We start from the raw sequence: 25,925 nt of genomic DNA, 5'->3' as shown, positions 1-25,925 counted from the left end.
ATCTCTGTAGGCCATTCAGGATGGCCAATCCATGTGCAGTCCCCATGTCTATCAAATACCGCCCATACACAGTATGTTCCTCATCCTGTGAGAGTCTAGATAGGCCCATATCTCTAACATCAAGCTCCCTCAACATCTCCTCTGAGGTATCATAAAATACTGTCTGGTTATGGGCGGTCCTAGCATTGAAGTCCCCCAGGAGAATGATGTCACCATCCCTGGAGAACTCCCAAATGTCATCATCCAAAATAGAAAAGGGAGACTGTCTGCTAGGTGATGCATACACTAATGTACTAGGAGCAAAATAGCATATAGCAATGTAGAGATATCTGCCCGTCTCTGCCCTCAGTCTAACCCACATGTACCTAGCTTGCTCATCTCTGCGGACTATATGTATCAGTGGCTTCAGCTCCTCTCTAAACAATACTGCCACTCCTCCCGAGCCCCGTCCTCTATGCTCTGAACGAGTCTCTTGTCTACAAGCTGTCTCCCATCGGTATCCACTAACATGTGGCATGGACTGTCCAGGAGCCTGATGCGTCTCACAGTAGAAGATGATGTCCCTCCCAGTGAAACTATCCTCAAAAGCCTTACATCAAGGCGTAGAGATCCATTACAATTCCAAGTAGCAACTTTGAGTGTAGTCCCATAGGTCTCGCGCTGTCATGAAGAGCGCCTCTCCATAATCACCACTCTTACCACATCTCTATAGAAGGCCACTTTCCCTTTCTCTCGGGCTGCCCTTATCTCGGGCATAACTTCTTTCATGTGGGCAAGTTGCGAGAGTGTGAGGTCATCTCCAAGAAATCTTGAGTGTACGACGTCTCTTCAAGAAGTCCTTCTTCGCTTCCATGGAGGGGAAACGAATTAGAAGATTCGCCACTACCTTCTCTCTTCTTTCCCACTCTCCATGCCTTTGTGTGCATGGCTTCAATGCCCATCATAGAGAAGAGCTCCTTGGTTTCCCCTTCCGCATCATCACGGTCTTTTAGACCGGACACTCGTACATGTAAGGCCCGGGTCTTCCTCCTTTGCTCCTCTTCAAGGGTCATGTTGATGATGGTGGGAGTGGGGATGGGTTGCGATTCTTTACCTTTCCCTTTCTTGGCGACCTTGATCCATTTCTCCGCCTCGTCCATCTTCTTTTGTGTCTCTGTGATCACCTCCACCCATGAAGATGTCCTCTCTTTATGTTGCTCCTCCTCCTCTCGAATGATCCTCATTTGTTCCTTGATGGTATTCAGCTCTTCAATAAAGGAGGGCTGAAATTTTCCATCCTCAAGCTTGCCTTGTGAAGTGGCTTCCAACTCCTTTTTGAGGGCTGAGATTTCAGCCGCTTGACTTTTAGCATGCAATTTGGCCTCCACTAGTTCCTCCTTTAAGGCTGAAATCTCAGCCTCTTGCTTGGATGTTCTCTCTTCGAGCTCTTGGATTTTGTCAAATCCCTTCTCGAGTTTGGAGAGGCGGTTTATGATTGCGGTAACGAAAGAGTCGACCATCTTCTTGTTTTCTTTGATAATTGTGCTGAGCTTGTCCACCTTCACGAGCTCCTCTTTAACTCTGGTCTTGGCCATGACCTTTTGCAGTACTTCCCACAGCCAATGGACTAGAAATTAATCCATGACACCTGCGCGCAGCGCGAAACAGCAGCAGAGGGGGGGGGGTGGGTCAAGCCATGTAGAGAAAAGAGAAGAGATTCAGTAGAGAGAGAGTTATGTTGTTGCCTTGGGGGCCTGAGGGAGGAAGGAAGGGTGGGTGGGAATAGGGGGGCAGAGGGACGGAGCCAGCCCTAGCGCGAACAACGAAGAGAGAGAGAGAGAGAGAGAGAGAGAGAGAGAGAGAGAGAGAGAGAGAGAGAGAGAGAGAGAGAGAGGGGGGGGTGGGTGGGTGGGTGGGAATAGGGGGGCAAAGGGACCGAGCCAGCCCAGGCGCGAAGAGAGGGTGGGTGGGTGGGAATAGGGAGGCAGAGGGACGGAGCCAGCCCAGGCGCGAGAGAGAGAGAGAGAGAGAGAGAGAGAGAGAGAGAGAGAGAGAGAGAGAGAGAGAGAGAGAAGCAAGCGGAGCAGTAGGCGGGAGAGGGAGGCGACACAGGTTCAAAGAGAGAAAGGGCAGCAGGCGAGGCGGGCGAACAGCGAAGAGAGAGAGAGAGAGAGAGAGGAAGGGTGGGTGGGAATAGGAAGGCAGAGGGACGGGGCCAGCCCAGGCGCGAACAGCACACACAGAGAGAGAGAGAGAGAGAGAGAGAGAGAGAGAGAGAGAGAGAGAGAGAGAGAGAGAGCAAGCGGGGCAGTAGGCGGGAGTTGGAGGCGACATAGGTTCGAAGAGAGAGAGAGAGGGCAGCAGGCGGGTCAGCAGGCGGGGCGGGCGAAGAGAGAGAGAGAGAGAGAGAGAGAGAGAGAGAGAGAGAGAGAGAGAGAGAGAGAGAGAGAGAGAGAGAGAGAGAGAGATTTTATTAACGTCTTTTAAAAGACCGAACTCGGCCTATGAGACAAATCGGTGTACCTGTATGGGGTATCCTCTGTCATCCCAACAAAATGAAAAAGTACTGAACTAAAAAGCTGAATCTGGGTGTGCAATAAGTACAATGAGTGGTGAAGGGGATGGAGCTCTACTACTAGGAGAATGCAAAGCTTTCCCTATGGTTCAACTTGAGAAAGGAGGGTTGAAATTAGGGTTTTCAGCAAAAAGACCAGAAATTACAGCAATAAAGAGAGTTGTTTTACTGAATTTCAGTCATTGGGAGTGTGTAGGAGAGTGATTAGCACCCGGAAACACTTTTGGAAGCTTGGGAAACTCCTTAGCAAGCTTGGATATGGAGTTGGGAAGGAGAAAGTGTAGAAAATACAGTCCAAATGCCCTCGTGAAGGAGGCGCAAAGGAGGAGGAGTGAGGTGGTGAGTTGTCCACTTTGGGTGGCAGGCAAGTGCTTTGTGGAGCAAGCTAGAGAGGACACATGGCTAGTTACTCCCTTTGTACAAAGGGGATAAGGTTTGGGCGGTGCACATTGGGTTTTGTCCACCTCGAGACATCAGTGTGTGAACACTGGGTTGGTCATAATTTATAAGTGAGTTTTGGTCGTCCAAAATTTAATGAAGTGTGTACACACTCACTTATAAATTAGTGTTAACTCCTTAGGCTAGGTTTATGACCAATACTTACCACCTGTCACATGCCACATAACCATGTCAGCAGACAGTTTCACACGCACGGTTCACGGGCGGGCGTCCCCTTTCCTGGAACTTTGGTCACGCAAGCATGAAAACAACATGCAATTTCAATTGCAAGCAAGCACATAAAGATGCTATGCAATGTAGCATTGGTATGGACAATCCCCGTTCATGAGACTATACCAAAATAGATGTCCTCCAAGCAATTACATGAAGTACCAGACCCAATGGAACACCAATCCACCAGGCATTTCCGGGCATGTACATAGAGGCACAAGTCCCAACGGAAAGCCAAGTCCACAGTATCACATGAGTGGCATCAATCCCCGTCACATACAACTATCATGTGCCAATGACTAGGTAATGCCAATTTGAAAGCCACTTTATTGATCTTCTTGATCACTTGAAAAGGCCCATAGTAGCTGGTTGCAAGCTTAGGATATGCATCCTCTTTGCCAGGCCTCTTTGCAAGTCTTGTTTTCTCAAATTTCAGCAATACCCAATCATTATCTTTAACATCCAATTGCCTTCTTCTATGCTTGTCGGCAGCCTTTTTATGCTTGTCCTGTGATCTTGCAATGGCTGTCCGCACCTAAGCAAAAGCAATATCCAAATCTCTTACATACTCATTAGTTGCAAATATCTCATCCTTTGTGTGAAGGATGGGTAGTAAAACCATCTTACCATAGACAATCTCAAACGGAGCCTTTCCTGTAGATGCATGCACTGTGTTGTTGTATGCAAATTCCACAAGCGGTAAGTACTTCTCCCAAGAAGACTTTTGATCCTCCACATAACATTTCAAGAGATCCAACACGGTTGAATTTGCAGCCTCACTTTGCCCATCCGTTTGAGGGTGATAAGCTGATGAGAAGTCCAATTTGGTGTCCATGTTATCAAATAAGGCTAGCCAAAAGAGACTTGTAGTCCTGGGATCTCTATTCCCCCCACAATGGACTTCGGCATTCCATGATGCTTGAACACTTGTGCAAGATATATTTTAACCATATGCTCAGCTTTGATGGTCTTTTTGATCGGCAAGAAGTGAGCTTCCTTGCTGAACCTGTCCACAAATCAACCCAAATAGTGGCAAAATCAGCATCCGTGTGATACAAATCACACATGGCAAACAAGTCCCCATGAGAGGCAGCCGAGATAGCTGCTACATATGGCTTTCGTGACAATGCATTTGCCATTACATTCTTCTTTCCTGGGGTGTGTAAGATCTGAAAATGAAACATAGAGCTTCTCTGACAACTTAGTTTGGGTAAGAAAATACCTCAAACTCTGGTGATCTGTTTTCATAGTGAAATCAGCTCCAAGAAGGTAATGTTTCCATATAGTAAGTGCATGAATTACAGCCAAGAGCTCTTTCTCATAAATGCCAAGAGATAGCTCTGCAGCATACAATCTACGGTTCTCATAAGCCACGGCATGTCCCTCTTGATTTAGGATAGCTCCTATGCAATTTCCAGATGCATCACACTCCACACTAAAAGGCTTTTGCAAATCCGGAATGATCAACACTAGACCATGAGTAGTTGTATTTGAGGAATGCATCCCTCTCTACATTAGTCCATTTGAATGTGGTCTTCTTTGTCAAATCATGCAAAGGAGAAGTAATCCATGCAAAGTAAGAGCATAATCCAAGAAAACTACAGATCTCATACACCGAACTCAATTCAAGCCAATTCCGAATTGCATTAATCTTTGCAGGATCCATCCGCACTCCATCTTTGGACACAATATGTCCAAGATAATGTATCTTTGACAAGAAGAACACACTCTTCTTTGCATTTATGAAGAGTTTATGCTTACGGAGTTCTTCAAAAACAATAGCCAAATGAGCTTTATGCTTCTTCGGTCTTCGAGAAGACTAGGATGTCATCAAAGAAGATATCTGTAAATTTCCTGTACCCACGGAATATGCGATTCATCATTCTATTGAATGTAGCCGAGACATTCGTAAGACCAAAAGGCATAACAAGATACTCATAAAGTCTAAATGCTGTCCTGAAAGCAGTTTTATGTACATCCTAAGGCACTACATGCACTTGATGATACCCACTCTTGAGATCAATTCGGCTAAAGCATGCCGATCCATCCAACTTGTCAAAGATGTTGTCTATGCGTGGAATCGAAAACCGATTCTTGATGGTAAGCTTATTCAAAGCTCTATAATCCACACACATACGAAAGGATCCATCCTTCTTTTGAACCAAGAGGACGGGTGAACAATGTGGGGAAGAGCTTGGTTGAACCAAACCCTTCTCAAGAAGCTCATTCACCTGCTTCATGATCTCCTCTTTTTGGGATGCACTTACACGATAGGCTGGCCTATTAGGTGGTGAGCTACCCGGCACAAGATCAATGCGATGATCTTCTGGTCGTACGGGTGGCAACTCATTTGGTAACTCATCAGCAAAACAATCATTGTACTCTTGCAAGAATTTCAGCCTATCATTACTAAGAGTGTTTACATGTACATTATTTTTCTCAACATGATCCCGGACAAAAATCAAGTACACAAAAACACTCTTTTTCATTACTTTCTTAATTTGTACATGAGATACAAGGGGAATGGTATCATCCTCTTCACCAGCATCAATTACATGCTCTCGGCCTTTATGCATGAAGGTGATCCTGTTGGTCTTGTAAGCCTTGCATGGATCAATACGTGTATGCCAAGGCTTTCTAAGCAATACATCACATCCTTTCAAAGGCGCCACAAGAAAATCCTCATGATCCACATAGCCTTGAATGTGTATGCGCAACTTGCCAATTCTACCAACAAAGGCAGCCCTTGCTTCAATTTGAGGACCCATGTCCTCCACTTCAATACCCAAAGCAGTTGCCATTTGTGTAGATATGAAGTTCTCAGTTGCATAATCATCAAACATGAACAAAGTGGGCTAATCCTTAAGCTGTCCCCAAGCTTTACATACAACCCTGTCTTTGCTATCATGTGAAGTGTTACCCTCCTGCACATCCAGAACCATATGCACATTAGGCTTTGATGCATTTGCATTATCACGCTTCTTCTTGTTTGGGCATGCCTTTGCAATATGCTTGGTGCTACCACAAGTAAAGCATTTTCCCTCGTTCGTATATTGCTTTTTCTGCTCCTGAGTGAGACCATAGTCTCTCACTTTGAAGGGACGTTTCTTGGTAGTGTTATTTTCAGCCTTTGGACCATTTTTATCTTTGTTTTGATCCTTTTTAGGTGGTTGTCCATTATTTTGTAGGAGGCACCTCTAAAAGCACTTTCCAAAACTTTTGTACATATGCATTCACTGTTTCCTCCTCATTTTACTTCATCCAATCCCACTTTATTGTTATCTCATTCAAGGCGTTGGGAGGCAAGAATTGAGCATAGAACCTCTCCTTGAACTCTTCCCATGATCTAACAGGATTTGGTGAGAGCTTCTCCGTGAGCCACCAATGGGCAGCAGTGCCTTTCATGAACATGCTTACATGCTGGATCATGGATTTCTGAGTGAAATCCTGATCACTGAAAACAATATCAAACTGGGCAATAAAAGCAAGTGCCTTTGATGCATCATATTTTCCATGATATGCGTCGAACTTCACAGATTTGTCTTTGGCTTTGAAGTCACGAGACTTTGCTGCATGTGCCTACATCTCAACATGTTTTCTCCCATGTTTGTCTATTGGGACAGCCCGTGTGACTGGCATCATTTTAGGAGCAAAAGGTGATGCATAAGGCCTAGATACATGTGTCCTCTAAGCATGAGGCATGTGTCATGTGCATAGTGTGTATCTACCGTGTGCTACACGCACACAAGACTAGCTTTGAGGTTTGGGGAAGCTTGGAGCTAGGCAGGTTGATTGGCGAGCTGAGTTAGGGATAGGCTAATGGGCGGGCACCCAAGTATGGATGGGCGGGCGCCAAAGTGTGGACGCTCGATGACCGGCCAAGAGCCTATAAAAGGGTTGCCCATTAGTCATATAGAGTCTCGCGTGACTTTGTGAGAGCTCTATGGTCTGGAGCTTGGATCTAGTGCAGATGTGCACCTGCTTCATGCAGCCGAGGCCGGCAGCAGTCTCGAAGCCCGCAAGGGTAGCTTTGTGGCGGTATGGGACGTCACGAGGTAGAGATTGGTCGGTATGTCCATCTAGTTAGCTCAGCTCGTGGCTCGGTGGGGACAGCCAAGTCTTGTGGGCTTGCCCACGGCTGTCAAGGTTGGGAGGTGAGTCGTCTTGTTTGTTTGGTTTGTTTGCAGGTTTCGAGTCTTGTACTAGGAGCATTCCGTGAGGAGATCCTATGGGGATTTGACAGCATGGTTGGCTTCTCAACATGCATTGGTACATTTTCAGCCATAGCTTCTCCCTCACGAGCACACTCAAAGGCATGAGAGATACACGGAATACCTGCACCAACAGAAAATTGCAGCCCATGTTGCATGTGTTGTGCATACACATTTTCAACTGGCAATGGCATTTGACATACATTTTGACCACTGCCATAAACATTGTATCCTTCACGGGCTACATAAGGTATTCCTGCATGGCGTGAAGTCGTCGATTGTTCCTCTTTCATAGCATGGAGATTCATCCTCTTAGACATAAGTTCTTGTTCGGGCGAGGATACATCGTGCTCGCTGAAGCTGCGCCCCGTCCCTGCCTGCGCGACCTGCACACTAGCGCCCCCCCCCCCCCCCCCGTAGTTTCTGCGCCCCCCTCCCTCGTTGCTTTGCCCGCCGCCTTTCTATATTCCCCCCCTTCGCTTGCTTCGCTGCTGCGTCCCCCATCCCTCGCTGCTACACACCCTCCTCGCCCTCTCGCCCCCTCCCTCCTCGCCTTCTCGCCCCATCCCCTTCTTCGCGCCCATCTCACCTCTGCATCGCCCCGACCCCCCCTCCGCCTGCTTTCTCCTCCCCGCCCCTCATTCGCGCAGCTGCCGCCCCCCCCCCTCCCTTTTCGTGCTGACTTCCGCCCCCCAGGGGGTTTTGCTTTTCTTTTTTCCTCCGATCTTCCGCCTCTCTGTGTGCAGCCCGTTTCTTGCAGGATTTCCGCTTTCGCCTCGCCTACGCCTGAGCTTCAGACTCTGATGGAGACTCCTCCCGCCTCGCCTCAGAGGGACTCATGCGCAGCCCCCTCGCCCGCCCCCGAGGACACCCCCATCAGGCTTTCTCTTTCGCCCGAAGAGGAAGCGAGCCTCACCGCAGAGGTGGAACGCCTTCAGGCCCATTCCACCATCTGCCGTATAGTCGGCACTCGCCCCAGTAGAGGGGAGATCCGGGATCTTCTCCAGGCCCGCCTTCTTGCAGATGTGGGCAAGATCCTGGACGTACAGCTTCTGGGCCGGGGACATTATCAGATCGAGTTTGAGACCGCCCAGAGTGTGGCCAAGGTCCTTGCCATGAGTCCCCTTGACATCAGGGGTGCTCGGGCTTTCTTCAGACCTTGGCAGCATGGCTTTGATCCAGTAGCGGCTGAGCAAGGAGAGCGCCTTTTTCACGTTACAGTCTGCTTCCCTGGACTCCGCCGGGAGTATCTTCCGCTTCTCTCTCGGCTAGGAGCATTGGTGGGCTCGGTACTCGAGACTGGCCCCACAGCAGCTTCAGTGGTGGCCAGAGCAGCTGGGCTACCCTCCGTCAGAGTTTTGGTGTCTGACATCTCCTCCCTTCCTAAGGTCATTCAGCTACCTAGGATAGGGGGGGGATGGATTGATCAGAGAGTGGAGTTCTCGAGGCTCCCGAACCAGTGCTTCATATGCAGGCAGGTCGGCCATCTGGCCAAGGCCTGCCCTTGCAGGAGACCTCGACCCTCACCACAGTAGCAGGCCCCTGATGGCCCGCCCACAGATGCGGCACGGCAGGCTGCCTCCGGGACACCTGCTTAGGCCATAGAGACCTCGGAGTGGCAGCCTGGACAGGGGCGCCGCCGAGGGAGACAGTCACAGCAGCACGCACAGAGACCGCTGCAGCAGCAGCCACAGTCTCAGCCTCACTGGGTTCCCGTGAGGAACAGTTTTGCTTCCCTCCAGGAGGAGACCCCTGCAGCGACTGAGGACCAGGAGATGCCAGCACCCCCTCCTTCACCCCCCCCACCCCCACCCCCACCCCCATCCCCTCCCACTGCCTCGCTTCCACCTTCGCCTCCTCCCGCCCCCGCTCCGGTCTCGGCAGCGGCTCCCTCTCCGCTGCCCTCGCCCCTCCCCTCCCCCCCCACCCGCCTCGCCGTCCCGGGAGACCTTGGCAGTCCCCTAGCGCTCGCCCGCAGTCCGGAGGGCGCTGAGCACCGACCTCGCTCGAGCACCACAGAGGAGACCTACCATGCCGATCCGGGCTTCACGGATATCATCTATCCGCAGTCGGCTGAGTCGCCTCGGTGTTAGACAGCGATCGGAGGCTTTCGGTTACGCCTTCACTCGGCTTTTTGGAGCAGAGGGCCCCCATGAGCCAGCACCCATCCGAGTTCATGTAGTGATACCTCCGGCCCGCGGGGAGGAGGCACTTGATTCAGCAGTGGCCTTCTCGTTCCCTCTCTGTGGCCCTTGCGACCGGGAGTGGACTCTAGAGCTCGCTATTAGCACTTTGAAGACTCAGGCAGTTGAGTTTTCTCATCATGTGAGCGACCTGGAGATGACAGATGTGATAGGCCGGCTCTGGGAGTTGGCTCATTTTTTCTTGGATCCCGGGAGTGTGGATGCCTCAGGGATTCGTCATTTGGTCGTGCGTATAGTGGCAGACTTAGCACGCGACCCTGGATATGTATGTATACACGAGGTTGCTCTGTCAGAGCGGGAGGCAGTCGCCATGGGCCACAGCCACTGGCGCCTGATCCGGGATTCTTGCAGTACACCGGGTGGGCAGATTCGCAGCCGCTCGGATGGGGACTACTCTCCATCCAAGCCGCTTGCGAAGGCCCGCCACACGGTTGAGACAGCATCTACCTCAGCAGGTCATCCATGAGGATCATCTCATGGAATGTACAGGGCCTGGGCGGAGCACATTTTATACGCTATCGAGGTTGCTTGAGGCAGGAGCTTCAGAGATGCCTGGTTGGTGGCAGCATTGATATTTTGATGATGCAGGAGCACCACTTGGGTGAGAGCAGGATCCAGAGATATGGTTCGGTGATGCCTGGTAGATGGGATACCTTTTGGTCTGCAGGGTTTGGTCCTTTGGGTGGACAGGGAGGAGTTTGCATGGTCATTGCAGATGTATGGCGGCAGGCCATTGTGGATCGAGGGATCATTGTGCCTGGTAGAGCACAGTATGTCATTCTGAGGATGCATGATGAGCTATTGGGCGTGCTCAACGTCTATGCGCCTAATCATGCTAGCGCCAGAGCAGAGTTCTGGACCCAGGTTACGGATGCATTGCCAGAGGCCGCACATTGGTGTGTCGGGGGAGATTTCAACATGCTTGAGGACCCGGCCGATAGGGTGGGAGGCAGTCATGTTACAGTGCACGGCACGGAGCTTGCAGCTTGGGACCGGTTTTGCATGACACTGAGGATCACTGATGCATGGCAGCATGGGGCCTTCTCTCGTTCTCAGGACAGTCTTAGTTTCTCTCGGTCGGATCGCCGACAGGGAGGGACTAATCTATCACGGATTGATCGCTTTTATGTGGGCGACTGGTTAGGGGAGCGAGGGGGCTCCGTCGCTGGCACCTCATTTTCAGATCATGCGCCAGTTATCCTGACATGGGAGGAGAGGACACGGGAGCCCAGCTTGCAGTTGAGGATCCCAGAGAGGGTACTTACAGATCCCAGTCTCGCCGAGGACATTGAGAGTATCTGGCATGATAGTCAGTGCTCTGACCAGGATGCAGCAGGCCAGTGTGCCCAGGGACTCATCGAGCTTAGCTCTTTTCTGCACGCTGCAGCTTTGACACGGCTGGGAGAGATTCGCGAGAGGGAGCATCGGCTGAGACGCAGCCTTGCCTCGTTACAGCGCCTCCAGGAGCAGCAGCCGGCATGTGAGTGGTTGGCGTCCCAGCTGAGCCAGGCACGCCAGGAGGTTAGAGAGGCAGAGGAGCAGAGGCATGAGTTTTACTATCGTCGTCAGGCCTCTCAGTGGACGCAGCTTGGTGATAGAGTGACTGGTGAGTTTTTTGAGATCACTGGACCCCGCCATGCTCCGGCAAGAGTCCGTCAGCTTGGTAGACCGGATGGTTCGGTAGCTACTGAGCCCGGGGAGATCAGAGCCATTGCCACTGCATTTTATAGAGACCTGCTTTCAGCGGAGCCAGCCACTGAGGATAGAGATGCTTGCAGACAGACTGTGTGGGCCCATGTGCAGAGGAGGGTCACAGATCGTATGCGTTCAGTTCTTGGTGCGCCTCTTTCAGAGATTGAGCTTGCCGAGGCCTTGAGGGTCCTGCCGCGACATAGTTGCCCAAACTGAAGCCGGTCTTTTTTATGCGCTATTGGGACCTTTTGGGGCCAGGCCTCCGCAGGGGCTTTCAGCATGTTTTGGATACTGGGGTGATGCCGCAGAGCTTTTCAGAGGGCTTGATCTATCTTATCCCCAAGGGGGAGGGAGTATCAGATGATATTCGGCATTGGAGGCCTATTACGATCCTCAATACTGTCTACAAGGTCTTAGCAAAGGCCTTGAGTTTGAGGATCCAGCCCTTCCTGGGGGAGTTGATTCATGCTACTCAGACAGGATTTGTCAAGGAGCGCAGTATCCTTGACAACATCTTTACTTTCTGGGAGGCGATGGCCAGAGCTAGATTTCTTGGCGAGGACTTGGTCGTGATGCTTCTCGATTTTGAGAAGGCATACGATAGAGTTGATTGGGGTTTCTTAGAGGGCACTATGCTTCGCCTGGGCTTTGAGCCAGGATGGATCAGAGGGGTGGCGGCTCTGTATTCCACAGCTCGCAGCCAGGTGTTGATTGCAGGAGGACGGGGGCCGAGTTTTGAGCTGACCAGATCAGTCCGTCAGGGGTGTCCCCTCGCTCCCTTTCTTTTTCTCTTCTTTGCGGAGGCTATGAGCATGTATTTGACGGCAGAGGAGGTTGGTTTGAGAGGACTTTAGCTCCCAGTCCGGGGGGAGGACTTGCTTGATGCTGAGTTTGCAGACGACACAGGCTTATTTTTGCATGGCCAAGAGGCCAATCTTCTTCGGGCAGAGCAGTCGCTCCAGGTTTTTTGTGCAGCTTCGGGAGCATTGATCAATTGGCGCAAGACAGTGGCCTTTTGGATCAGTAGTGCTCCCACTCCGGCATGGAGCCCGGACCCCGGTTTTAGATGGATTCCTCCAGGCACAGCAGTGCGGTATTTGGGATGCCAGATTGGCCTAGATTTGTCACCTGAGCAGCAGATTGCCCGCTTCTTCTGAGCATTCGGAAGAAGCTTTTGTATTGGAGTACAGCTCGACTATCCTTGGCTGGGAGGGTGGTGGTGGCAAATCAGGTGCTGTTAGCGACCATGTGGTACATTACGTCTTGCTGGATCTTCTCGAGCTCTTGCATCAGCCAAGTACAGAGGCTGATCAGGAACTTTCTGTGGTCTGGGCGGGTGGTCAGCCAGCTCGGGCAAAGGTTGCATGGGCAGTTATTACACTTCCGCTGGCTCAGGGAGGTTTGGGCATTATAGATCCAGTCGATCAGAGCAGAGCCTTATTGGGGAAGCTTATTGTTCGGGGGTTGCTTCCAAGCGCTGAGCCTTGGAAAGAGCTCCTCTTGCAGCGGCTGCAGGCTCGGGCGCCCCTAGCAGGGGGCACTTGGGCACCAGAGATTCGCTGGATCTTCATAGAGATGAGGAGGACAGGCCTCAGTAGAGGATGGGAGGACATATTTGCTTTGAGTATCCTGAGAGCTTGGGAGCTGCTGAGACCGGGGCTCTCTCAGCGACCTCCTTCTTGTGTTGAGGAGCGGGCCAGACAGCCGCTCATCTGGAGCCCAGCGGTTCGCACAGAGCAAGGTCATATGCTGGGTTCTCGGCCTCGTTTAGCCTGGGGGCCTTTAGCGGCAGGCCCAGCTCGTAGTTTTGGAGACTGGCACGCCTTCTGCAGTCTCCCAGAGGAGATCCAGGTGGAGAGGCTGAGTCACTTCAGAGAGGGGTTGATTATGAGAGATGATATTCAGGAGGCACTCACAGAGGAGTGGTTCATGCCTCTCGAGCCAGTGACCCCACGGTGGATGGGAGCCTTTACACAGTTGGAGATCCTGATTGCTGTCAGAGCTTGCACTGAGGATGGCAGTTGCCTCTACTATGAGATTCAGGATGAGGGCAGACTCCAGCGAGTGGAGGTGGAGTCGCCTTTGGTTGCAGAGTGCACCTTTTAGAGGATTCGGGTAGTGGCCGCCGCTTCTCGGAAGTGGCATATAGACCCCGATCCTGCTGATGTGCTCCCGGATTGGCGCATATGGGCATATGCAGCGCGCCCCTTGGCCCGGCTACAGTGGGACCCCGGGGAGTATAAGTGGCATGATCCTTATGCATCCCTTGAGGCCACAGAGATTACCTTTTTCCAGTATACTGTTCGGCTGGGACGGCATATTTTGACGGCGAGGAGGACGGTCTCTCCAGCGGCAGCGGGGCATTGGCGGCTACAGGGACTCTCACAGGAGTTCCTGGAGGATTTTTGGGCTCGGCTCTGGGCTAGTCGACAGGCCCGCAGGATCTCGACTTTTCAGTGGCTGGTCGCCCACAGGGGCTCAGCAGTTGGCACTTGGCTTGTTTACAGCGGTCTTCCGGCGGCCTGCGTCCGATGCGGCCACCCTATGGAGACACAGAGACACTGCCTTTGGGATTGCCCTCAGGCGCAGCAGATTTGGCTGCGGATGCTGCATATTCTGGCTCCCCCCTCTCCAGAGGGTATGTTTACGTGGGGTGCCGCTGCTTGGTCGACTTCGTCAGGACCTGCTATGGGCTATGAGATGGAGCAGGGCAGTCAGGCCATCAGATTTATTAGGGGCCAGCCTCGCCTGGTTCCGGCACCGGATTTCTCGTCCGCCAGCTGGACACAGGAGCGGGATTTACGATGGGAGCTCCTCAGCAGCCTCACCATCTGGTTCACCTGGAGGGCCCGGTGCTTTACGGCCTTTGAGGGGAGATTGGAGCCACCAGCAGAGACTGTACGGGGAATTTGGCAGGATTTGATCCACACCCTGCGAGGACAGTACGACCGCATCCGGGGAGACTCGGATGAGGCGATCTTGCGGCGCCAGGCCTTTCACACCACTTGGCGTTGTGGCCCCTTCTACACCTTACACACGGGATCTCCCCGTTGGCACTACAGGCCACCTGTTTGGCTCTTCCCCCCCCCCCCCCCCCCCCCCCCCCTATTGTATGATTTAGCCTCTCAGTCCTTTGTACTGATGCATGTATTTTGCAGCACCTAGGGAGAGTCTCCCGGGCTGCCATGCTGTTTTCACTGCTCTGTTTCTCTTATGAGCAGGAGAGATCTTTTGTAGCCCTACGGGCGTTTTTATATAACTAATGAAAGGATCTTTTGTCGGGAAAAAAAAAAAGGTTCTTGTTCGGGCACCTGTGGGGATTCCAAGACATGCGGGATGGTTGCCTTTTCTGCATAGGCATCCTCAGTACGAGCCAAGTATGCACGTGCTGTATCCCTTGGTTGCATGTGCAACTCTTGAGCAATCATTGCCATTGCATGATCCATATAAGATTCAGCTTTCTTGGCTTTCAAACGGTCATGTACCAATGGATCCATGGCGGTAGAGATTCAATTCTTCTTGTTGTGCATGGAGAAGAGCCTGTATACGAGGAAGTTCAGCCCTCAAGACTATGGACTCTTCTTCCTGCATCTTCTCTTTGCCACGGGAAGGCTGTCCCACATATTCATGTTCCCTATTGTGCACCACATGAGTTCGTTCATCCTGTAAAGCATTGGAGGCATGCAATTTTCATTGTCCTCGCCTCTTGTGTTCGCATCTCCAACATTCACTGTATGGCTGTCCATAGTGTTCCGCAAAACAATTCACAAAACCACCGGGAACCTCCTACAGGAAGGGTAGGGACTTGTGGAGGAAGAAGATGTACAACCACTTGTCTGGCCACACCACATGCACAAGCTCACCACAACTGATGCTGAACTAGAAAACGCAGCCAATAACTCCACAACTTGCTTCTGAAGAGCAAAGCGCAGCCTGTAGGGCTGGCTGACAGCAGCAAGAGGGCTGGCTGGACCAGAAAACGCAGCGAGGCAGTGAAACGCAGCCATTGCATATGCTGATCTGCAGCCGGAGAAACTATGGAAGCAAAACGCACAGCAAAATAGAAGACGACGAGCAGTTTGCAGAAGGATGGAGGGAGTTGCTTTTTGGAAAAGCGGCTTTTAGCTTTTTGGTCCGGATCAATCTCCTCTTTCCAATGGTGTCCTTGGTTGGTGGTCAACCCAGTTTGACTTTCTGCTTTTTCTTGCTTTTTGACTAAGACTGGTGCTTTTTCTTGAACAAACCTTATGGTCCGTGTTGGCATGTCTTCTTTCACGTGTCTGGTGTTTGGGCATGGGTTCCATCATGTGAAATGAAGCTAGGAGGGCCAATTAGTTATATATTGTTTTCTAACTTCTAAGGAACACATTCTAGTTTGAATACAAATTTAAAAAGAAAAGGTATGCATTTAATGAGAAAAACTTGATAGCTTAAGAAAATAAAATCAAATAAATAATTTAGGTTATTTTTATGCAAATTGGACCAAGCTAGTGACCCTCCATGTGCACATGTGCATCTTCCAGCACATATTAGGGTTAGAAAGAGGAAAATGCCATTACTAAATATTGTGACATAAATAAATGAGTAAATCCAAGAAAAATAATTAATAAAAGTAATCCCGTTACAAATTTAAATTAAGCATGTGCTTAGGTGACATAAATAAATGAGTAAATCCAAGAAAAATAATTAATAAAAGTAATCCCGTTACAAATTCAAATTAAGCATGTGCTTAGGTGTAAAAGCATTAGCCTTGTGTCACATGCACTCTGCACTGTAGTGCATGGTGACAAGATGGCTCATCGTCAGTGCTTCATTGTACAATAGTAGGACCCTTTAGGATATGATATTGTCATATGCCGTGGCCCCATTGTAATCCTCAGTCCAGGATATGTCAGGCACGAGTCACGTAGGTCATTCCTCAGCCTTAGAGTGTCAATCAGTCAGTCAAGTCCCTTAACCCACTTGGAAAGAATCATTCATGCATGTAGAGTTAGTAGAAGCCCTAGGGTTTGCATCAGAGCATGGATGCATTTGCATGGCATTCATCCCATATGTATATAGACCATCGCAGAAGCATTAGAAATTAGAATATTATTCAGCATTATTTCACATTTTTACCATATTTTCTAGCATTTTATACACAACATTTCAGCATTATTATCATTATTCTAGGATTTATCGCATGATAACAAGTTGTGTAGCATTTATGATGCAGTCAACCAGCTTTGTAGCCAGCCGACCAACATCTAACCCATATAAATAGTATCACTTTACGTCATTCCATCATATCTCATCATTCAAAGATAAGCAATTCAGTCCTCATCACTTGGGAGCATCATCGCTTGAGCATATAGGCATTCATCATCAACAAACGCTTCATCTACAATCAGCCAAGGAGGAAAGCGCTTCAGCCCTTGCGTTTTTCAGCCTACAGCAGATTTTAGCATTCATCCATCTCATTGTTCGCTCTAGCCATCAAGGTGAAGGTAAACAGAGTATGTTCATTCATTCATAGTGCGTATTCTCAGCGAGAAGAGTCTCAAAGCAGCCCATCTCTCAACCTCAGTTTGCAGCCTTACTACATTCCCTTGGAAGTGTGCATTGGCATTGAGATCGGTCATCGTTGGTGCTTCTACAACCGTGTACAGTTCAGCCCGACTCTTGGTCTTTCTAAGGTTTTGTCTTTGGTTTATTTACAGTCCAAAGTGAGTCATATAATCATTCTCTTTAAAGTAATAAAAGCAAATACTCCTAGCAATAGGAGGGGGCCTTTCAGTGGGTAATTTGGGACCCAATAAGGTGAATCTCTCTTTCTCTCATCTCTTAAATTGTGAAGTGATAAAGTGGATTGCTAAAGACTTGTGAAACTCAGGATAAAGAAGGCGGTGTGAGACTTTGTGTGACAGGATCCTTCATCTACGCATAATTTTGCTGCATGTTACACCTTGGCACTTGTAAATGGGAGAGTGTAGAGGTTGAATGGATAAGGGTGCAAAGCCCAATTTTTTTGGGATGAAATAAATATCAAAATAAGAGATAAGCTTGTAAACTCAGATTGTGCATGAGAGAGGGAGTCGACTGGTGTAAGATCTAGTTACATGAGGAATTGGTTAGTTGCATGAAAATTGGTTGGCTACATGTAGAATAAGGTCTAGTTGCACTAGATATTATGGGCTAAATGCATTAGTTAAGTGGGGGTCTATTGTTAGTACCTAGCCATTATTATTGAGCTATAAAAAGGCCTCTACTCCATTTTTCCAACGAGTTTTTTTTCGAGGACTAGAGAGTATATTTTGCATCAAAATTAGTGTGTAGACTAGGTTTCGTATAAGTCTAGTGCATAGAGTGTCCATAAGGTACTTCATCTACATCATTATCTGTGCACTTGGGGATTGTTGCTACACACTAGAGAGCTAAAAAATGTGTGTTTTTTTTTGAGAGCAAGGGAGTATTACCATAAACTATTTTAGCATCTCCATCAATCCCAAAGCTAGGCCATAAAGGTACAACGTGTACAAATATTCAAATTTATGCATTTTCTTGTTTGTGATTGTAAATCAATGGTTTAAATCATTTTCTTTTGAGTTAAATATGTACTAATTCTTTCTATTTGCTACTTCTCTTAGTGCTTGGCTTCATTATGACTGAGTCTGTTTTGCATCTCTGGAGGTTTGATGGAAACTCAATACGAAGGGCTTTGTGTGCAATACGAAGGGCTTTGTGTGAATATATGCTCTTGTGTGTGTGTGTGTGTGTGTGGAGTGCGTGTGTGAGAGCATATCTTGATAGAGAGTTCTACACCCACTATTGGGCACTGATGATGTTAGTGGGGATGTCGTAGTATCTAGTCCATACTATGCATAATGGAGTTGATAGTTGTATAGTCTTGTGGGTTGACTACCATGAGTATATGACATGCACGTTCTTAAAAGATGAGTTTGGGCATGTTCTTGGATTCATCTAGGTATATATATATAAATGAATAATTTTTTGTTAAATTACTGCACAGTATCCTAGACAGAGGCTAATATTACCTTAGCATAGAATTTTTTAAAGACCTGCAAGGTCCAATTAACTTATTTAGATCTCTTTTTCCTTGAGGGATGTCAATTTAAATTAAACTTAGTAAAGCTATGATATTTTATTATTTATTTGGGGAAGAATAGACTAATTTAGATTTATGTACAAATTCCCAAACAAAGATTCCAAAGGTCTAAAATGATTAAGACATGGAAAATTAATTAACAAATAAACCTAGGATTAGTACACATGTACAATTTAGCCTCATAGCCTTTTTTGTATGCATAAAAAGGTGCAAGGATGAGACTCTTAGAATGGCTTTAGAATAGTTGATTTTTAATTAGCAAGCTAGAATAGTAATTATGCAAATTTTAGTAAGAGAACCTCTTAGAATTGCTTTATTAATTAAGGGCATAAATGCACAAATGGTTGCTCATAAGGATGTGTAATCCCTTGTCCTTTTTGTGAAGAATATAGAAATATTTGACCTATGCGAATCTAGTTTATCCCTAGCAAACCTTAAATTATTTTCCTTGGTTTATGTTGTTTTTGCATGATGCTTGGACATTGAAAATGTGCATATGACTTGTTTTAGGCGTGGTCGTTACTTGGTTTTCATGCATATGATGGCGTCTAGAGTTAACCATGATGCTATTTGTGTTTCACTTTATTCTGGATGAGGCACTTGGGGGGCAATTGAACATTGGTCCTTGAACCATTGTGCAATCGTGCCAATTTTCATGTGGTTGTAGATGAGAATGCCATTCTTACTGAAGCGTTGTGATTGTTGCGATAAATTATTGAAAGGACTAGGTCTTCTCTTAACACTTGTTGGCTATTGCAGAGAAACACAAGAAATCTAAGCTTTGTGAATAGCAGTTCAAAGGATGGCTTAATGGATAGTGATATTTGGAGCCCTCTATGGATAGTGTCAGAGCTACCAGCTTCAGATCAGGGAACCAAGGAGCTAGTACATTTTACTTCTGACTTTGCAGGATCCAATTCGAACTTTCGAAGGTCTCCTTCTAAGCATGAGGTTTTGATCGTTTCCATGTGAACTTTTCTAACAACATATGTAGCTTTAGTCTTAGGATGTCTAGTACACACAGTCACTCTTTTCCTAGTTTTTATTTGTGCAGGATGGACAGTATTTTACGACCCCTATTTGCTCAAGGGGTGTACCACAGCTTATCAAGGCATTGCCAACTGTGGATGAACTGGACAAGCAAATAGTCTCTGATTTGAATGCCATCATTCAAGAACATGCCAAGCATGGGAAGATTGAGCAGGGCCTACTGCCCAGCACCAAGCGTTTTAACACACACATTAAAAATCACAGTGTTGACAATGCACACGTAGTGCTTGGGAAATCATTAGACCGGAATGTGATGACATGGAATAAGTTGATTGCAGGCCATATCAAGCAGGGCAGTAGTTTGGAGGCTTTTAATATTTTTTCACAAATGCTTCATGAGGAAATCAATCCAAACCGTGTTACTCTTTTATGCATGCTAAAAGCATGCTCTTCTATACAGGCCATAAATCTGGGAAGGTGGATTCATGCCTACATGTTGATTAATGGCCTGGAGTGGGCCTTGTTTGTTGCCAACACTCTCATTGACATGTATGCGAAATGTGGGAGCTTCGAGGATGCTCAACTGGTATTCAATCGATCACTTGAACAAGATCTTGTGTCTTGGAATGTGTTGATATCAAGGTGGCCCGCTCAAGAGGTGCTTCTCCTTTTTGATCAAATGCAGGAGGCAGGGGTTGAGCCCGATCAGGTGACTTTCATTTCCATGTTGAAAGCATGCTCCAGCATGGCAGATTTAGAGCAAAGCTGGCAGGTTCATTGCCTAGCTGTTGAAAGTGGTTTTGAATCTGACATGTTAGTTGGTGGCACCTTGATTGACATGTATGCAAAATATGGGAAATTTGACATTGCAAACGTGGTGTTTGACAGGTTGCCTGATCAAAACGTAGTGATGTGGAGTGCGCTAATTTCAGGATATGTACGGCAAGGGCTTGTCCAGGAGGCTCTGAAGCTGTTTGAGCAAATGCAAAAGGAGGGGATGAATCCAAACCCTATCACATTTGCTAGCATCCTCAAAGCATGTTCCAGCGTCAGATGCCTAGAGAAGGGTAGATATATTTATGGCTACTTCATTAAAAGTGGGTTTGCATTGGACTTGTTCGTGGGCAGTTCCCTCATTGACATGTATGTGAAATGCGAGAGCCTTGATGATGCACATGCAGTATTTGATAGATTGCCAAGGAAAAACATCGTAGCTTGGAGTGCACTGATTGGAGGGTACGCCCAGCATGGAAATGGTCAGGAGGCTCTCCAACTCTTCAAGAGAATGCGAGAAAAGGGCATTGAAGCAGATGAGGTTACATTTGCATATGTACTAAAAGCGTGCTCCAACATGGCAGCTCTGGAGCAGGGAAGGTGTATTCATGCCCTCATTATCCAAAAAGGCTTAGAATCCGATTCCTTTGTTGGCAGTGCCCTTATAGACATGTATAGTAAGATGGCATCTTTGGAAGATGCATTTGCAGTCTTTGAAAGAATTCCTAGAAGAGATGTTGTTACATGGAGTGCATTGATTGCGGGTTTTGGCCAGGATGGTGATTACCCATCAGCATTGCATCATTTCAAGGGAATGCAAGAAGCAGGTTTGAAGCCAGATGATGTTACTTTTTTGTGTCTGCTTACTGCGTGCAGTCGCATGGGTTTGGTGCAAGAGGGATGCTTGGCCTTGAAATCGATGATGGAGGAACATGGCATTCCACCAACATGTGAACACTATAACTCACTGGTCGATCTTTTCCGCCATGTGGATTGCTTGAATGAAGCAGAAGATTTGCTCGAAACAATACCATTTGGCCATAATGTTGTGGGGTGGACATCTTTGCTCAGCTCTTGCAGAGGCCACATGAATTTAGAGCTAGGAAGACGATGCTTCAACCAGGTCTTCTATCAAGGAGGTTCTGCTGCATATGTGCTTTTGTCAAATATGTACACACATGCTGGCATGCAGGATGATGCAGAGCAAATAGAACAGTTGAGAAGGTATGCAAATGGTTGGAAGAAGCCAGGCAAGGCTTTTATTGAAGTAGACACCCAAGTGCATGACTTTATTGTAGGAGACGAAGTCCACCCACAGAGTAAAGAAATTTTTAGCAAGCTCAACTCATTAAGCAGGGAAATGAAGCTTAAGGGGTATAAGCCACGTCTGGATCTAGTTCTGGGTTCACTTTCTGAGGAGAACAAGGCAGAAGTTTTGTGTGGACATTCTGAGAAACTGGCCATAGCTTTCGGGCTTATCCGCACGCCACGAGGTGCAACTTTACGAGTAGCGAAGAACCTTCGAATGTGTGCTGATTGCCACTTGTTCACAAAATCCTTATCCCAAATTGAAATGCGAGAAATTATAGTAATAGATGCATATCGCATACATCGGTTTCAGGATGGGGCATGTTCTTGTGACGATCACTACTAATAACAGAAAAGAACCTGCCTAACGGCAGTTTTCTGAGCCTGTGCAGAGATGCAGAGCAAATAGAACAGTTTAGAAGGTATGCAAATGGTTGGAAGAAGACTGTGATTGAAGTAGACAGCCAAAAGTGCATGACTTCTATTGCAGGAGTCAAAGTCCAGCCACAGTACAAGAAATTTATACCACACTTGGATTTAGTACTGGGTTCACTTTCTGAACAGAGCAAGGCGGATGCTTTGTGTGGACATTCTGGGAAACAGGCCATAGCTTTTTGGATTATCCATTACACCGCGATGTGCAACTTTACAAATGGCAAGGAACCTGTGAAGGTGTGCTGATTGCCATGTGTATGAAATCTGTATCCATATTGAAATGCGAGAAATCTTAGTATCAGATGCAGATCGCCTACATCGGGTTTCAGGATGGGGCATGTTCTTGTGACGACTGCTGCTAATAACAAAGAATATGTGAAGAAGGTAGTTTCTGAGCCTGGGCAGAGATTTGCCTGCAATGGACAGCATTCCTTTTTGGCACAAGATAAGGACACCATGCAGCTTATTTTTCTTCCCTCCAGGTTTTGGTAGCTATTAAAAAGCAGAGTGGTTGCATATGATGCAAGGCCGCTGTTCACCCACGTGCACAATAAGACATGAAATCCTCTAGATAACAAAGATTACATCCATGGGGCCTCAAATCATCTTACCACAATTGCAGACATTGCATAATATCACAAATATTGCAGAAAACACCAAGATGCTCCTGGTGGAGCTTGATCCCCCTGGCCACCCCGAGCATGTCACTCACTCTCGAATCACAATTAAATCACATGACTTGCATGATCTCCTCTTTGCAAAGGTTTGATTTTGATTACAAATATCCAAAAGTCACGCCCAATCCCTAATCAAATTTGCTAATCATGATTAAGAACAAACCCCCAACTATCAACATTTACCTCATGGACAAAAATCTGTAAATTTACATTCTTTGGACGGTCTACCTGATTAACGTGTGTCCATGCACATACATCCAAAAGTCCACTTTTGGAGAGAGAAGGATGAGGAAATGGTCTTGTCTAGGAGTTGAAAACTCTAAAAACTTGTTCCTCACGCACATGGTGTGAGTTCCTTCATTTGTTCTTTCACATTGGACCTGCAAGAGTATTATATTCGAAACACCAAGGAGGAGTTGTTAAAGGTTTAGACCTCTCTCTTATAAAGTTCTCCAAAATTCCAACTCTAGCATGCTCAAAAACAACTCATGAAAAAGGAAAAATCATAAACGGGCAAATATTTTCAAAAAATTATTTATGCATTAAAAAGCCAAATGATATGTTACTCTAGGCACGATGTCTAGTCGTCGTCCATTAGTGGGGTTCTTATTGTACTGCTTGCACACTGTTGTAGAGCAAGCTCTCTGTCAGGATTTCCTTTCTCTAGGTTGTCATGTGTGCAAGGATTTATGGAAGTCATAATTATGATGCATATAAACATAGTGTGATAAATATCAAAGGTCCAAATCTTAAAAAAGCACCCATGTAAGCAAAAAGCTTCAAAAGCTTTCATACAAGTTCTCAAATATAGGTTATTGCTTTATAAAAATAGTGTGATATAAAGCAAGTTTTTGCTACACAAACAAAGGATCTTTCCAGACACAAGGTGATGCTTGGATTGCATAAAAGAAGAAGATTAAAAATAGAGCGTGTTTACCACCACTAAAGTGTATATCACAGACAGCTGCTTGTGGTTGTATGCCCAGCTTAGACCACAAATTATGGGAGCTTAGATAATAAATTTGAGGGAAAAATAGATATTGATTTTAAGGAGGAATAATAGATATTGCTTCTTAAAAGAAGAGATGTTTGACGAGCTTGGATGGTAGAACGGGAAATTGGGTTCCTTACATGCCGTTATGCCAACTACATCAATAAGTTTCATATATATATATATATATATATATATATATATATATATATATATATATATAACCACCGTTAACCTTAGCCTTATCAATTAATTATCAATTAATTAATTAGTGCTCACTTGTGAGCACTAATTGATGGCAGTAAACTAAATTAATACATGATCAAAGGCACAACCTTAGTGACAAAACTTACTGGTGTCAATTAGCAATATTTATGTGTCGCTTAGCGACACTATAAACAATAATAAACCTTAGACTTTTACTAATAAAAAAAGGAGTGCATTTACTACCAGTCTAGTACTCGACTCAATAAACTCTCAAATCTGCATGATCAAATTTGATAGTTTATGGAGTTCTATGCATGACAGGCCGATCACCAGAGGTAGGCAGCAAGAGGTGCTGCCCAGAGCCGCCCATCGAGAAGCTGTCTATTGCTCCAAACGATACGGGTCCTCGCAATGGGAAGGAGCATATGCAGGAGACAAATAGACCGATGACTGTGATGCCATGCCACGGGTAAGTCGAATTACAAAGAAACTTTTTGTTACACGCACATATGTATGTATGTATGTATATACGTAGGAGATGGATAGACTCATGAAGATGATGCCATGTCGAAGGTAACTAGAATTACTAAGAAACTTTTTGTTATACTCACTTACTCCATTTGTGTTCATATGACACATGTAATGGCACAAATTGCTTGATACCCTACTTTACTAGGGTTCTTTACTTCTGCAACTCTTTCACATTGCACCTATGGGGGGTTGTGACTCTGTCGCGCCTTTGTACACAAATGTTCATCATAACCCTACAAGGGATGGTGGTGGGCAGTTACGTTTTTGTGACACTTGCTGCCTATGGGTTGTTACGACTATGCTGCGCCTCTGTACATGATTGTTCATCATAATATTACAAGGGATGGTGGTGAGTAGTAACGTTCTTGCGGCACCTGTTGCTATGATGAAGATGGAAGATTCCTCCGCTTTGCCTCAGTCGTGACCCATATATTAGAATGGAGGTGGGTTCTTTTACTCACTTAGCTTGTCTACTTTCTTATATTGAGCATTACACGATGTCTCTCATCCTTGCCTTTGTAGTAGGGGATCCTTCTGCCCAGGTACACAAGTACCTGTCTGCTTTCTTATATTGAGCATTACACGATGTCTCTCATCCTTGCCTTTGTAGGGGATCCTTCTGCCCAGGTACACAAGTACTTACGAATAATAACTGTATTTTTTTCATACCTAAATAAGTTGAGATTTTGTAAATAATTAAACTAATCTATGGAACTATGTTCATGGGCATCATTATATGTTTTAGCTCTGAATATTGCTGGATCAAAGCTTTGTTTTAACTGTTCTACATGGTAAAAATGAAAGAGTGTCGCTGATACAGTTCGACCCTTACTCTCCTCAACTTGAATCAGCTCATCCTCTTAAAATATCTTGTGAGGTTAGATGTGACTCTAAACAACCCTAATCTTCAACCCTATCTCCTCAGTTGACCTTCTCTAACAACCTACTAACCTAAATTGACTCCAGTTGACTCTCAGCTGACAACTACCTGACTGTAATCTGATTCAACTAGCTGGTGCTGACCTCTGTCAGATTCTTGTCCTCCAGAACCTCAAATTTTTCTCAAGAACCAGCAATCTGCAATCCTCAAATCTTTGGCTGTAGGACACTACTGAATATGTCAGTTGTCCTCTACTGACTCTTATTTGACTCAGGTCGTCTCACTAAACTGTTTCTGATCATTCAGCTGTTTCAGATCTCCTTACGTCCGTGTCCTTTGGCACTCACATAACTTCAAACACTTCAGATCCTACAAAGATTGAACATTAGAGTCTCTTACCTCACTTTAGTTGACCTTTAGCTATCTTCTGAATCTCTGTTGATATAATCCGACACCTTACCCTTCTCAACTTGAATCAGTTGATTCTCTAAAATGTCTTCTTAGGTCAGACATGACTCTAAACAACCCTGGTCTTCAACCCTATCTCCTCCTCAGCCGACCTTCTCTGATAACCTACTGACCTAAACTAACCCCAACTTACTCTCAGCTGACCACTACCACTACCTCACCCTTGCCTCTACATGGGGTAATAGGACCTACCTTCTGCCCAGGTAACATGACTTACCTTCTCTTCTCT

At 46.7% G+C, this 25,925-nt stretch overlaps 1 protein-coding gene across 1 annotated transcript in view; it reads left to right on the top strand.

Annotated features, from left to right (window-relative positions):
* The window catches only part of LOC147631314 (pentatricopeptide repeat-containing protein At2g03880, mitochondrial-like), a 38,281-nt gene extending 15,595 nt beyond the window's left edge, over positions 1-22,686 (top strand). The window contains exons 2-3 of the mRNA XM_086809697.1: positions 19,195-19,386; positions 19,490-22,686. Coding sequence (XP_086665823.1) covers positions 19,195-19,386; positions 19,490-21,853 — 2,556 coding nt within the window. The 3' untranslated portion in view covers positions 21,854-22,686. The remainder of the gene's footprint in view (positions 1-19,194; positions 19,387-19,489) is intronic.
* Positions 22,687-25,925: the final 3,239 nt, after the last annotated feature.

The sequence above is a fragment of the Cibotium barometz genome, chromosome 15 (assembly GCF_041138505.1).
Source record: "Cibotium barometz isolate CiBa-2024 chromosome 15, ASM4113850v1, whole genome shotgun sequence".
NCBI lineage: Eukaryota > Viridiplantae > Streptophyta > Polypodiopsida > Cyatheales > Cibotiaceae > Cibotium > Cibotium barometz.
Note: the sequence above shows the minus strand (reverse complement) of the source record. Positions and strands in the feature narration are given on the sequence as shown.